Here is a 15,558-nt window from a genome sequence, read left to right on the forward strand (position 1 = left end):
CCACTGAGCCAACACCAGGCTTGTGAAAATATGTAGGGCGAACAAAATTTTAGGATGTATTTGGAGGGGTGTCGGATGTGTTTCAGGAAGTAGTGTTCACATTATCTTAAATTTTGCATGTTGACAACGAGACTACTGTGGGCGTTTTGTTCCTGATTTTGGAGAAATGATAAAAATGGGATTGAGTTGATTCAGTGTCAAGCAGCTAGTTTGTGATCGAGTTAGTGAAGGCGCTTGGGACTTGCCATAGAAACTAGCCGTGGCGACCCATCCAGGATTGTAACAATAGCCATAGAAACTGCTTCTGCAGCTCCGACGCTTTATACAAGGCATGGTTCATGATCTGATGAGATATCTGTGGCTTTTCATGTTTTGTGTTCACCAATAATTTTGAAATGGAAATTAGGATTTTTTTTCTCATTTTCATTGCACCACAGGTCTCCTACCAAGCAGTTGGGACAAATCTTCCACCTTCTATTCGAAGAGTACAAGGTGCAGCAGCCGGCTGTGTTCTTCTTACAGGACTGCGTGTCTTCACGGAGTACACTGTGAAAGTGCAGGCATTCACTCATGCTGGAGATGGAGCAGCAACCTCATCAACTGCACTCATTCGCACACACGATGATGGTGGGCTGCTGTCACGTTTACATGGGCATCTTGCTTATGGTGCTAAATTTCCTGTCCTATCTTTGCCTCGGATCTTGGCCCATTGTTAATTTTATTTCTTGTTTCCATCTTCTTATCTGTGTCATTTTAGATCTCTTCCTCTTTTGAAATGTCTCCATAAACGTCTGTTTCCACACAGTGCCAGGACCCCCAACAATGATCTTCTTCCCGGAGGTACAACCAACGTCCGTGTTGATGACCTGGCAGCCACCTGAGAACCCTAACGGGGTCGTTCTGGGTACACAACCATAGTTTAGTGCAACTCTGGAACACTTTAACACATATGTAACACTTTTTAGGAACCATGATAGAAATATGTTTTTAAAATTCAACTCGTATTTTGCAAACATCTTGTTCCTTACTCATTAACCGGAATTTATTTTCATACGAAGGGGTAAAGTATGTCATCTTTTGGAGAAGGCATTAAACTGGCAGTTCCTTTTGCAATCACTTCTGGATGTAAAAGACCCAGCAGTATATTTTGCAAAGGGAAGATGGGTGTGACATGTCTGGACCAAATTCTAAATTATTCGTGCATGATCACTCTTTCATTCGAATTAATTTTGGTTTTTACCCCTCAGCCCGAATTGGGCTGAAAAAGGGGTATTGTCGTCATATGCGTTGTCCGGGCGTCCGTCCGTCCATCCGGGCGTCCGTCTGTCAACTTTTGGTTTCCGTCGATTTCGAGGAGAACGCCTTGTGCGATTAAATCCATTTTTGCAATGTGTGTTGGGGCTGGGTAGAGGAAGGTTCCTTTCGATAATCAGTGTGATGCGATATCCAATATGGCGGCTAGAGCAGCCATCTTTAATTTGGTTTCCGGACAATAACTTGAGAACAGCTTCACACATTGATTTTATTCTGGCGAGGTATAATGGCCTTGAGTAGAGAAAGGTTCCTTTCGAAAATGGGCGCGCTGCGATTTTCAATGTGGCCTCCATGGCAGCCATCTTTAAATTGGTTTCCGTCGATTTCGGGGAGAACGCCTTGTCCGATTAAATCCATTTTGCAATGTGTGTTGGGGCTGGGTAGAGGAAGGTTCCTTTCGATAATCAGTGCGATGTGATATCCAATATGGCGGCTCGGGCAGCCATCTTGATTTTGGTTTCCGGACAATAACTTGAGAACGGCTTGACTTATTGATTTCATTTTTGTGTGATATAATGGGGGTGTTTAGAGGAAGGTTCCTTTCGATATTCAGTGCAATCGGATATCCAATATGGCGGCTAGAGCAGCCATCTTTAATTTGGTTTCCGGACAAGAACTTGAGAACTGCGTCACACATTGATTTTATTCTGGCGAGGTATAATGGGGTTGAGTAGAGAAAGGTTCCTTTCCAAAATGAGCATGCTGCGATTTTCACTGTGGCCGCCACGGCACCCATCTTTAAATTGGTTTCCATCAATTTCGAGGAGAACGCCTTGTCCGATTAGATCCATTTTTGCAGGGTGTGTTGGGGTTGAGTAGAGGAAGGTTCCTTTCCAAAATGGGCGTGCTGCGATTTTCAATATGGCCACCATCTTGAAATTGGTTTGCGTCAAGGGGCTGAGGGGTTACGCCCGCTTTGCGGTGCTATTTTTAATGACTGTGATACCTCGTAGCCCTTGAAGCTCAGAAAAGGTGATGGTGATGTTCTCGCAAGATATCTGATGATTACCTTCACCACCGAAGGTGAAGGAGGTTATGTTTTCACTGTGTGTGTGTGTGTGTGTGTGTGTGTGTGTGTGTGTGTGTGTGTGTGTGTGTGTGTGTGTGTGTGTGTGTGTGTGTGTGTGTGTGTGTGTGTGTGTGTGTGTGTGTGTGTGTGTGTGTGTGTGTGTGTGTGTGTGTGTGTGTGTGTGTGTGTGTGTGTGTGTGTGTGTGTGTGTGTGAGTGAGAGAGAGATATCTCATAAAGTTGTTGACGGATCCGAATGAAACTTGGTGGGCAGGTTGGTTGTATCACAAGGACGAAGTGATTATATTTTGGTGAAGATCCCGAACCGGATCAAGATTCAACTACTATAATTTTTTAATTGATTCTTCACCATTGAGAGATAGGGCTAAACCGATATATAACACGATATCTCAAAAAGTTGACAGATTTGGACAAAACTTGGTGGACACATTGGGTGTGTGACAAGGAAGAATTGATTCAATTTTGTTGAAGATCTGGACCAGGATCTTATAATTACCTCCGCCACCGAAAGTGAAGGAGGTTATGTTTTCACCCTTCTCTGTTTGTTTCGAACTTGCAAAATCGAAGATTTTTAAAGAACACTAGATGAACCGTGAACCCGTTGGGTTCCCGTTGTGACAGCGGTTGATTAAAAAATCATTTCAAAAAAACAGAGATAGCTCCAGCGAACTATACCGCTGAGGTTGTTTGCATTGATCAAATTATCCCGAAGAGTACTTGACTGAATCGGGAATTGATTTTTTAATTATCTTTTCGTTGCCCGATTTGAACTACACTTGATACCAAGGGCCAGAGGTCCAAAAGCGACGAGGCGAAAAGAGGTGAACTTGGTTGATGTCACGGTGCGCGTTGCGAGAGGGATGGGGGGGGCGCTAATCGTGTGATTGTAGTTTTGTGACAGTATATATCTGGTAGGCCAAATCTGTTAAAGGATGTTCATGATCGATATCCTGCAAACACATTAAGAAAGTAAACATAGGGATAATTTTATTTTCCTGTGTCATATTAGGGGGGGGATTGGGGGGGGGGGTATTGTCCTATTTAGGTATTGTGATAGGAGTGGAGATAAGAGTATTCAGACCACTGCCGGGTCGCTTTGATAGTTTACTCCCAGGGAGCTCAAATGGCCAGAGGGCTCAGGCCAGATCATATTTCAGGAAATGAGCGATGAGACAACTGCCTCGTCTGCCTCAGCCTGGCTACACCACAGGATACTGCACACCGCAGGAGAATGTTGAGTCAGGTGGCCCTAAAATTTTGGCTCTCTCGTGTACCGTCTTGGCTGTATTTCAGGAACATACATACATACATACATACAAGATGAGAGTTTTAGTAATAGATAGATAGATAGATAGATAGATAAAATGGTCAGTTGATTTGGTTATTCTGTCTGTTTGTCTGTTTGTCTGTCTGTCGCCTTCAGGTCACAATTTTAAACCGAACTTCATAAAACTTCATCGCATGGTAGAGTTTGTCATCAGGAAGAAACCTATTGTTCTTGAGGTCAAAAGTTCAAAAGGTAAACATAGGCCAAAGATCAACAACTTCGGTGAAATTTCTAAATTCCTCAATTTTAATCCGATGGACTTGAAATTTGAAGAGGATTTAGATTTCAGGTCACTGAGTTCATCGACCATTTAATTTGGAGGTTCACATCGTCCAAAAGGTCAACATAGGCCGAATTTCCAAAATTGACAATTTTCATCCCATTCACTTGAAATTTGAAGAGAAGTTGCATATTTGGTCATTTAATTCAACCACCAATTATTTTTGAGATCAAATTTTGTTTTATGGATTTTGCAAGTATCATGCTCTGCATGACATCTTGTTTGATTGTTGGTGTGCAGGATATCTCAAAAAGTTTTGGACGGATCCGGATGAAATTTTGTGGAGAGGTTGGGTGTGTGACAAGGATGAACTGATTAGATTTTGGTAAAGATCTGGATCCGGATCTGACTACAAGAATTTTTTTAAGTGATTCTTCACCATTGGGAGATGGGGCTAAAAACGATGTCTCAAAAACGATAGCACGATACGTCAAAAAGTTGTGGACGGATTAGGATGAAAGTTGGTGGACACGGAGGGTGTGTGTCAAGGATGAATTAATTAATTTTGGTGAAAATCCGAATCCCGATCTGGATCCGGATAATTTTTTAAGTGATTCTTCGCCACTGAGAGATGGGGCTAAACCGATATATACCATGATATCTCAGAAAGTTGTTTACGGATTCAGATGACACTTGATGGACACGTTGAGTGTGTGAGAAGGACAAATTGTTTCGATTTTAGTGAAGATCTGAATCTGGATCTGGATTCAAGAATTATTTCATTCTTAGAGTGATTTTTCACCATTGAGAGATAGGGCCAGAAAGCGAAATATAGCATGATATTTCAAAAATCTAATGGGCCTGATATGTTCTCATGGATCAGGCATTACGTGGCGAAGGTATGTGCTCTACCGAGTGCTATTCTAGTTACATTTTGTGGAGACAGGTGGTAAACAGTTGTTCACCATAACTCAGCAAGCTAAACATGGAATTCCTGAAAGCACATCTCAGCTTCTTGGTTTCTGATAGTGTCGCTTATTGAGGATCTTGTACATTTTTTAAAAGCAATGGTATTATGATTGGGTTTCGCACCTGCACCTCTCAAGCTTAGTTTTTGTGGAACATGCATCATTCTCTGCCTTGATCATGCTTGTCATTAAAAATAAAATTCTCACATACAGGCTACAGAGTTTCCTTCTGGCTCGACGTGTCCAGCCACCGTGCATTTTCTGTAGTCCAACTCGGAGCTGATGCTCGTCGATTCACAACCTCAGACCTCATTCCTGAATCGATATATCGGTTCCGCATGGTTGCCAGGACCCATGTGGGCTGGGGAGATCCAGCAGAGGTGGTGGTAGTTACCACGGAGAGTCGAGGTAAGCTTGATTTGATACAAATTAAATTCCTTATCACTTCATGTAAAGCGTGTGTGTGTTTGTGCGTGTGCCGCCCTTCCACGCTCTTATCCACATTATTTATGTCACAACCCCAATTTGATGTTTGGTCAGATCTTGGTTATTGATTTTATCACATATAAGCAGCAGCTCTAATAGATGTGTGCATTATTATATTTAAAGGAGGATAAACCAACGAGAACATGAGTACATTGGCAGCTTTCCTGGGGGAGAGGTACTGTGTTGATATCACATGTCATAATGTGGACAAGTCATATGGGGCTGCCATTTTGTTGTGATTTTGTCACTATTCTTGTGAGATTTAATAAAGGAATGATAGTTCTGGTGCGGAACATGGCGTCGTGTTTCTAACTGTTTTCTAGCTGTTTGGCCATCATCAGCATAAAGCCAATGCATGCCCCCCCCCATCCCATCCCCCTTTCCCTCTGTAATGAAACCACAAACAATGTTGCACATTTGCTATCGCCGCATGAATTCCAAGGCTCCTTCCCTGGTCAGTGGTGCCCCTTCCCTGGAAGTGCTTTCCTGTACAGGAAGATAATGTAGTAAGGTTAAGGTGTGGCATGCATGTGGCATATGAGAAGGTTGGGAGAAGTGCAAATGTGTTTTTTGTACAAATGAGACATATGCCTCCACCCTCACCCCGATCCTACTGGAGCCATTCCAGGGTAATGAATGGAGCAAATCAGAGTTCATCTTAGAGGAAACGGCATTGTCAAGATATTAACACTGCCTTTTTGGTTGAAAGAAAAATTATTGTTCCACATTTCTTTTGGCAAATGCTTCTTAAAAAACAAGAAAAAAAAAAACATTAAAAAAAATGTAAAAACATAGAGGGATGAAATCTCAAAAAAAAAAACAACCAAACAAGGTGTGAATGACACCACATTATGATGCCACAACATGACACCACAACCCTCTCATGGATTACCATCACAACATCTTTTGACATTTTACTTTTGTTGTGGGATTGTGATGGAACGACATCAAAAGATGTCGTGATGGTAATCCATGAGGATTGTGGTGTCGTATTGTGGAATCGTAATGTGATGTCATTCATACCCTGTTTGGTTGCTGTTTTTTTTGAGATTTCATCCCTCTATGTTTTTACATTTTTTTAAATGTTTTTATTTCTTGTTTCTGCAATATTTTTCAATAATAAAATGCACAATGTTTCATATGTTTTGTTATTTTGGTTTGGATTAAATCAATCTATATTTTTTTAATTTGGCTGATGATACATTCTACCCCTTCTCCCTTCAATTCTAGCTTTTGGTGTGGACTAACCATATATGCAGAAATGTCGATGCGATTTTGGTTTTAAAAAATAATAAAAGATTAATGTTTTATATATTTTGTTATTTTGGTATGGATTAATTCCATCTTTGTTATTGAATTGTTTTAACTCTTGCTTCAGTTGATTTTGGGTGATTGTTGGGTAGTCGATCCAGTTGAAAAAAAAAATAATTTGAAATTTGTTCTACCCTTATTATCAGTTTTTCCATTGATATGTTTGTCTGTCTGTCCCTCTGTTCGGTCCAGTGCTCTGTTAATACAATGGCAATTTCGATGAAACTTGGTGAGTAGGTTCATACCATGACCTAGTTGTGTGCAAATGAGAACCGTTGCTATGGACACCACCGTTGCTTAGCAATGGGACTTTTAAATTTTTTGAAAAATCATAAAAATTAATTATTTTTTCGAAAACCAAAAATACATTCAGCCATATTGTCAAAAATTTCCAGCCGGATCCTATGAAAACTGTCGGAGAAGATAGACTTTGAATGAACCCTAGTCGAAAACAATAAAAAAAACCGAAGTTCGTTATATCTCAGAGACTATGAGTCAGATATACATGAAACTGGTATGGTAGGTTCATGGTATGTCCTAGTTATGTGTGAGAAAGAACCGTTGCTATGGACCCCTCCGTTGCCTAGCAACGGCCGACTACCCATGTCCGCCTACCGGCTTGTTTGGATATGTATCTCTTTTGTCATGGTTTTGTCCATCTCCCCCCCCCCGCCCCCCACGATAATTGCCTGGTTTGGTTGAGTCCATATTTACATTCAATTAATTTTCCAAATAATACAATGATTATTGTTATATTTTTAAGTTTTGGATTGTGTGCACAAGCCCAGAGACAAAGTAAAGTCCTCGCATTGGAATCGCCATCATGGCTTCAGCAGTTGTTGAGGTACGTCGGGCTGCAGGTTTATATTGTTTAGAGAGGGTAAGAAACAAAAGAAGAAGTACAAATGAGCGATTTAGCTATCTGGTGTGGTGGTAATTTAGCTGTTAGTGGTAACATTTGAATGGGCGGTCATTTTTTTCCCATGTCATCCCTCGATGTGGAGTTCTCAATGAACGGGCAAAAAAGAGATAGACAATATAGAACTGGTTTTGGCAAGATCACTTTGGCCCTTCTCTATTTATATGGCAATGCCTTCATACATATATATATATATATATATATATATATATATATATATATATATATATATATATATATATATATATATTATATATATTTCTGAATTATTTTCATCAACAGCAACATCTTTGTTTATCCCGGCTCCAACTCTTTCCTCCAAGTCGAAGTTTTCAATTGACAATACCTGTGAATTTTCTTCCCCTTTTCTTCCCTGTGAAGTTCATTCTTGATCACAACACAAACCCAGTTTATTTTAATGATCCGCCATCTTGAATTGGAACTCCACCTTAAGGGTAAGGCAAACTTCCAACAATCTCTCCTCAGAACTGACTTGATGATGAATCATTAGGCCAAAAACTTCAGTTTTAGGTGTTAGAAAGTTGTGTGAAAAGGTTAATTATGTCACCCTGTTCATTTTGGAATATCATCCATTTTGATTTGCACTATATGACCTACTTATCTCGACGACTCGAGAAATACATTCGTTCTAAAATTTATTTTCTAATATACGTATCTGGATAAAAAATCTCATGTGTGTGTGTGTGTGTGTTCACATATATATATATATATATATATATATATATATATATATATATATATATATATATATCTATATATATATATATACATATATATATATACATACACTCAGTATACAAAACATCATGAACACCTGCTTTTTCAATGAAATTGACTGATCAGGTGAATCCAGCTGAAAGCTATGATCCCTTATTTATTGCACCAGTTAAATTCACTTCAATCATTGAAAATGAAGGGGAGGAGACAGGTTAAAGAATGATTTTAAAGCCTTGAGACAAGGATTGTGTAGTGTGCCAGAGGGTGAATGGGCAAGACTAAAGATTTAAGTGCCTTTGAACAGGGTGTGGTGGTAGGTACCAGGTGCACCAGTTTGAGTGTGTCAAGAACTGCAACGCTGCTGGATTTTTCACACTCAACAATTTCACATGTGTATCAAGAATGGTCCACCACCCAAAGGACATCCAGCCAACGGGAGGCCAGTGGTTGAAAACAGCTCATTGATGAAAGAGGACAAAGGAAGCTGACACGAATTGTACAGAGCTACAGACGGGCTACAATTAGTCAACTGATAGTAAAACATTGGTGCCGAAAGACCCATACGATAATGTACAACTCATCTACCTTGACACGAATGGGGTATGGCAGCCGACAACCGTACAGAGATCCACTTCTTTCAGCAAAAAACCAGAACCTGCGCTTGCAGTGGGCGAAGGAATAAAAACATTGCCTGGTCTGATGAATCCCGGTTCCTGCTGTTTCACGCTGGTGGGAGGATTCGGGTATGGAGAAAACCACATGAGTTTATGCATCCATCCTCATGCATCCATCCTTCCAACATTGCAGGCTGGTGGTGGTGGTGGTGGTGGTGGTGGTGGTGGTGGTGGTGTGTGTCAATGCAGGCTGGTGGTGGTGGTGTGATGGTGTGGTGTGTGTTGTCATGGCACACGTTTGACCCCTGATAAAAGTGGAGAAACATTTGAATGCCACAGGATATCTGAACATCATTGCCAACCAATCAGGTGCATCCCTTCATGGCAACAGTGTATCCACCTGCAAATGGATTTCTTCAGCAGGATAATGTCCCATGCCACGAGGAAAGGATTGTCCAGGAATGGTTCCACAAACATAACAGTGAATTCAGCTAACTGCAGTAGCCCACCCAGTAACCAGACCACAATCCAACTGAGCATCTGTGTGATGAGATGGAACAAGCTATTCGGAGTAGAGATCCACGACCAGCCAACTTGACAGGTCAGGTTAGATCTGTGACCTGCTACAGGTACCATGTAAACCTGTAATAACCTGTTCCATGGTCGGGTTGTCGGCGACTAAACCGTTTCCTCCACCAGGTTTTCTGGTGAGGAGGGTGTTTGGATATGGACACCCAGCAGGATTAAAAACAAAACCTGTCAAAGGGCGGAGGAGCTCCTTGTGAGCCAACGGCCATCCATATCTAGTGCCCAACTGTGTCTGCGGACGTCCTCCTGCAGTTGGGTCACTTCTTATTAGGAGGTTGGTGGCAGGATTTGCACTCTGGCCACCGTAAAACCCTTCATTCCGCAAAACGCAAAAACGCAAAAAAATCTGAAAACCCACTCCGTGGGAGTACCTCCTGTGCAGAGCAGCTCACCGGATGACGGGATTGGGGCAAAGCCTTCGGGACCCCCAATCTTTGATAGGAGGGAAACCACGGGGTAACATCCCTGGGTCAGATTGCGGGAGAGTGTGTCGGAGTGGTGCTGAGGTGTCATCCACCAGACGGCAGACTCCTTGGGTTAACCTGTGGCGGTCCCTTCAGGTGGGTGCCTGGAATGTCCTATCCCTAAGAGAGGATGATCACCTGTCTCTGTTATCATCTGAGCTCAAGCGTTTGGACATCGGGATTGCAGCTCTCTCTGAGGTTCGGAGACCAGATTGCGGCGAGATAATGGTGGGTGGTTACACCTACTATTGGTCTGGTCGCTCTGATGGTCACCATACCCAAGGAGTTGCTGTAGCTGTGTCCAATAAGCTGACCCCAATGATAATTGAGGTAACACCGGTCAACGAGCGTATTATGAGATTAAGGATTCGTCACTCCTTAGGTGTCATTTCCCTGGTCTCTGTTTATGCTCCGACTGAGGCGAGTGATCTCACCGTGAAGGACACATTCTACGCCACACTCGAGTCTGTGGTTGATCAGTGCCCCAGACGAGATACACTTCTAGTCTTGGGGGATTTCAATGCATCGACTGGAACTGATAGGGATGGTTATGAGGTGTGTGTTGGTCCCCATGGGTCAGGAACTATGAACCAGAATGGCACTAAGTTCCTTGACTTTGCAAGAAGTCATGGACTTAGGGTGGCTGGTTCATGGTTTCAGCGCCCACAAGCTCATCGCTGGACTTGGTATTCCAACGCTGGCGGTGTGGCAAAGGAGATTGACCATGTCCTCATTGACGGTCGTTGGAGGATGATCCAGAACTGCAGGGTCTACCGGAGTGCTCAGTTCCTCAATACTGACCACAGGCTTGTTGTAGCAACTCTAAAGCTGCACCTTAAATCCTGGAGAATGGTACCATCCCAGCCTAGGCTGGATGTTGCCAAGCTCAGGGATGAGAGAGTAGCTGAGGAGTTTGCGAACAGGCTGAGTGGGGATTTGGGGGGTCTGGGTGCTTTGGGGGGTCCTGAAGAGTTGTGGAGCGCCTTCAAGACCACTGTCCTTGATGTTGCCGGTGGATGCCTTGGAGCTCACCGCAGGGCAAAGAAGAATTTTGTCTCTCAAGGGACACTGGATACCATTGACCAGAGTCGCAGGGCCAGGCTGAATGGCAGAGCTGAGCTGTTCAGGGAGCTGAGGCGTAAAACTGTACGTGCACTGAGGGTGGACAAGGAGGCCTATGTGCGAGGAATCTGTGAGGGGGTAGAGCATCACCTGTGGACAGGTGATTCTCGTCCCGCTTACAGGGGAATTCGCGCATTACGTTCATCCAAGCCCATCCCTCGGAGCACTGCAGTTCGAGCAGAGAGTGGTAGGCTCTTGACAGAGGAGTCTGAACTGAAGGCCCGCTGGGCCGGTTACTTTGAGCGGTTGTACCAGGCTGATCCCCCAACTGTCGAGTTGGACGTCAAGGGTGTTACAATCCCTGTTGCTGACCCTCGAATCAACTGTGGTCCACCTACGCTTGTGGAAACACGGGCTGCGGTGAACCAGTTGAAACGGGGCAAAGCTCCAGGGATCTGTGGCATCCATGCCAAACTTCTCAAGGCTGGTGGAAATGTTGCACTCGTGTCGTTGCATGCAGTTTTGTACTCTGCCTGGAACACAGGCATCATCCGAACTGACTGGAAGAGGGGCCTTGTTGTCCCTCTCTGGAAAGGGAAGGGTGATCGCCAATACTGCAACAACTACCGAGGGGTGACGCTGCTCTCAGTGCCGGGCAAGGTCTTTGCTCGGATAATTCTCGATGGGGTTCGCCACCATCTGCTTGAGCACCAGCGTCCAGAGCAGTCAGGCTTTACACCAAAGAGGTCAACGATTGACCGTATCCTTGCACTTCGTGTCCTCACCGAACGCAGACGAGAGTTTCGGCAGGGGCTGCTTGCAGCTTATGTTGATCTCTGTAAAGCGTTCGATTCAGTGAATCGGGATGTCCTCTGGAGGATTCTTGGTCTTCGTGGGGTGCCACCAAAACTGATCGATCTGATGTCTGAACTCTACTCTGGTACTGAGAGTGCTGTGAAGTGTGGTGGTACCGCCTCTGACTTATTTCCAGTTGTTACTGGAGTTCGTCAGGGATGTGTACTTGCCCCCACACTTTTCAGCACTTGTATGGACTGGATTCTAGGGAGGATGTCGGAGAGATCAAGTTGCGGTGCGTCATTTGGGAATGTCAAGATCTCGGACCTTGACTTTGCAGATGATGCAGTCATCTTTGCGGAGACTTTAGACATCCTCTTGGGGGCCCTCGAGGTGCTGAATGAGGAGTCGGAGCTGTTGGGATTACGGGTTTCTTGGGTCAAAACTAAGATCCAGGCTTTCGGTGACATCTTGGATGCTGCTGTCCTGTCTGTGTCTGTTTGTGGTGAGGATGTTGAGGTCGTGGAGAGATTCACTTACCTTGGCAGTGATATTCATGTCTCTGCTGGCTGCGAGTCAGAGGTCAATAGACGTCTGGGTCGGGCCTGGGGAGTCATGGATTCACTGGATCATGGGGTGTGGCGCTGCCGGTACCTGTGCGGGAGGACGAAAGTCCGAGTCTTCAGGTCCTTGGTACTTCCAGTCTTGCTCTATGGGTGCGAGACTTGGACTCTGACCAAGGATCTGAGACGGAGACTTAATTCCTTTGGTACCAGGTCTCTTCGGAGAATCCTTGGCTATCGCTGGTCGGATTTTGTGTCCAACGAACGGTTGCTGAGAGAGACTCGGATGAGATTTGTTACCTGCATCGTCCGTGAGCGTCAGTTGCGGTTGTATGGACATGTGGCTCGTTTTCCTGACTCTGATCCTGCTCACCAGATTCTCTCAGCGAGGGAGTCTCATGAGTGGAGGAGGCCAGTGGGTCGACCACGTGCCTCATGGTTGCAACAGGTTGACCATCATCTCAAGGAGATGGGGATGGGCCTGGCATCTGCCTGGGGGATGGCCAGACGGAGGCCCCTGGAGTACCGGCAGAAAGTGGACGCAGCGACGTGCTGTTCTGGCACATGCTCCCATACCTGACCTGACCTGACCAACTTGACACAACTGTGGGAAGCATTGGAGTCAACATCGGCCAACATCCCTGTGGAACGATTTCGACACCTTGTGGAGTCCATGCCCCCAACAAATTGAGGCTGTTCTAAGGGCAAAAGAGGGTGCAACTCAATATTACGTTGGTGTTCTTCATGCTTTGTAGTGTGTGTGTGTGTGTGTGTGTGTGTGTGTGTGTGTATATTGATACCAGTGTACTGGGTACCAGTGTACTGGGCCTGGTGTATGCCCCGGTTAGAATAGGTGTACCATATCCCTGTGTCGTAAGAGGTGACCAGGGTTGCGTCAGGAAGGGCATCCAGCGTAAAACCTGTGCCAAATCATTATGCGGATCATAACGGATGATCTGCTGTGGTGACCCCTAATGGGAGCAGCCGAAAGAAGAAGAAGAAGATATATATTTATATACACACTGATGAGCCAAAACATTATGACCACCTGCCTAATATGCAGTTGGTCCTACTTGTGCGGCCAAAACAGTGCCGACCCACCGAGGCATGGACTCCACAAGACCCCTGAAGGTGTCCTGCGGTATCTGGCACCAAAACATTAGCAACGGATACTTCAAGTCCTGTAAGTGGCGAGGTGCCATCAGGGAATACCATTGCCATGAAAGGATGTACCTGGTCTGCAACAATGTTTGGGTAGGTGACACGTGTCAAATTGACGTCCACATGAATGGCCCGACCCAGCGTTCCCAGCAGAACATTGCCCAGAGCATCACACTTCCTCCACCGGCTTGTCGTCTTCCCAGAGTGCATCCTGGTGCCATCACTTGCCCAGGTAAACGACGCACACGTACACGGCCATCCACGTGATATAAAAGAAAATGGGACTCATCGAACCAGGCGACCTTCTTCCAGTGCTCCAAGTTCCAGTTCCGACACTCGTGTGCCCATTGTAGGTGCTTTCAACGGTGGACAGGGGTCATCATGGGCACTCTGACCGGTCTGCGGTTACGCAGCCCCATACACAGCAGAGTGCGATGCACTGTGGATTGTGATACATTCCTCCCGTGACCATCATTAAAATTTTCTGTGACATGCCCCAGTAGATCTTCTCTCGGTTTGGACCAGATGGGATAGCCTTCATTGCCCTCGCGCATCGATGAGCCTTGGGCACCCAACACCCTGTCGCCGGTTTGTGGTTTGTCCCTCCTCGGACCAGTGTCAGTAGGTACTCACCACTGCTGACCGGGAGCACCCCACAAGCCTTGCCGTTTCAGAGATGCTCTGATCCAGTCGTCTGGCCATAACAATTTGGTTCTTGTCAAAGTCGCTCAGGTCTTTACTCCTGCCCATTTATCCTGCATCCAACACATCAACTTCAAGAACTGACTGTTCACTTGCTGCCGAATATAATCCACCCCATGGACAGGTGCCATTATAGCAGGATAATCAATGTTAATCACTTCACCTGTCAGTGAAGTACACAAGATGTTTTGGCTCATCAGTGTTTATATACATATATATTGTTACGTCTGTGGAAATTCGCAATACATCATAAAGGTTCCTTCGATCAGTTATCCCGGTAAGTTTATGTGCAGATAGGTTCCCCCCCCCCACCCCATTGTTTAGAGGGTTTTGTTCGTGTTCGCCGGGCTGCGACTCTTTGAGATAGCCGTTTTTCTTTATCTATCGTTATTTTGAACCACGCAAACAACAACCGCCACCAAGTACGTCACAACGCCAAGCAAGCAACAAACCTCCACACAACAACCACCACCATCTTCGCCACTACGCCCGCTTACGAACGCCATCCTCCACGGACCACGCTATGACGGTTTCCGCGTTGGAAAGCGTCGAGAACGCAAGGAGGGAAACAACAAGGAAATGCCTCGATGAATGCATGGATTTTTCTTCCGCCTGAATACCCCGCGCTTGGTGTGAAGGAAAGGGGTGGGGCAGCTCTCTCCCGATTGGTGGATGCATGGCGTGAGGCGGTCGGGAGTGAGGAACGCCCCTTTTCGGGAAGCTTCTCAAAGGGAGGTGGAGCCAGAAGTGGGGTGGGGCAAAGGGCGGAGCCTTGCGTTATAAAGGGCGGGCGTGCACGAGGCTCGCGGGCTCTCGTTCTTGGTCTCGTGGTGCTGCTCACCCCTTGGGGCCTCGCTCTGCCTCTCTTCTTGGTTCATGCTCTCGCCCTGTGATCCATTACGCTTCTTCTTGGTTCATGCTCGAGGCTCGCCTCTTCTCTCTTCTCTTTTGGTTCCTGCGCTCGTGGCCCTGTGAGCGGCCAGTTGGTGGAGACACGGTCGGAAGGCGCAGCAGAGCCGGTTGTGTGCTGGACCTGCACGTCTGGACGAGCGGTGCCGGAGAGGGTTCGCCGGCCGAGTGGGAGGCCCGGAACCAGGCGCGACCACGCTGATGGTCGTGGGAGAGGGACTTGACGACCACTAAACGGGGGGCAGGTAACCTGCACGGTCTCGTAGGCCTTTTCAGTCATCCACGGCCCACGACCATAAACGTCTACGGACCCCGTCTACCCCCTTGCCTGTGAGGGGGGTTTCTTTTGTTTTGGTATGCATGCTGTGGCGTCGTGTCCCCTCAGTTA

The 15,558-nt window shown here is 45.6% G+C and overlaps 1 protein-coding gene and 1 long non-coding RNA gene across 4 annotated transcripts in view; one reads left to right on the forward strand and one right to left on the reverse strand.

The window, feature by feature from the left end:
• LOC147009723 (protein sidekick-2-like) overlaps positions 1-15,558 on the forward strand; it is a 956,293-nt gene that overhangs the window by 814,760 nt on the left and 125,975 nt on the right. The window contains exons 27-29 of the mRNA XM_085861602.1: positions 438-627; positions 806-904; positions 5,072-5,266. Of these exons, the coding sequence (XP_085717728.1) occupies positions 438-627; positions 806-904; positions 5,072-5,266 (484 nt within the window). The remainder of the gene's footprint in view (positions 1-437; positions 628-805; positions 905-5,071; positions 5,267-15,558) is intronic.
• The window catches only part of LOC147009725 (uncharacterized), a 138,459-nt gene that overhangs the window by 14,094 nt on the left and 108,807 nt on the right, over positions 1-15,558 (reverse strand). The window contains exon 3 of one of the 3 annotated variants that reach the window (XR_015052790.1): positions 8,898-9,038. The exons of the other annotated variants lie outside the window; for them this stretch is intronic. This is a non-coding gene — a long non-coding RNA (uncharacterized LOC147009725). The remainder of the gene's footprint in view (positions 1-8,897; positions 9,039-15,558) is intronic. 3 annotated transcript variants of the gene reach the window in all.

The sequence above is a fragment of the Eptatretus burgeri genome, chromosome 17, assembly GCF_056783735.1.
Source record: "Eptatretus burgeri isolate ZD-2024b chromosome 17, Ebu_testis_v1, whole genome shotgun sequence".
In the NCBI taxonomy this organism is placed as follows: Eukaryota; Metazoa; Chordata; class Myxini; order Myxiniformes; family Myxinidae; genus Eptatretus; species Eptatretus burgeri.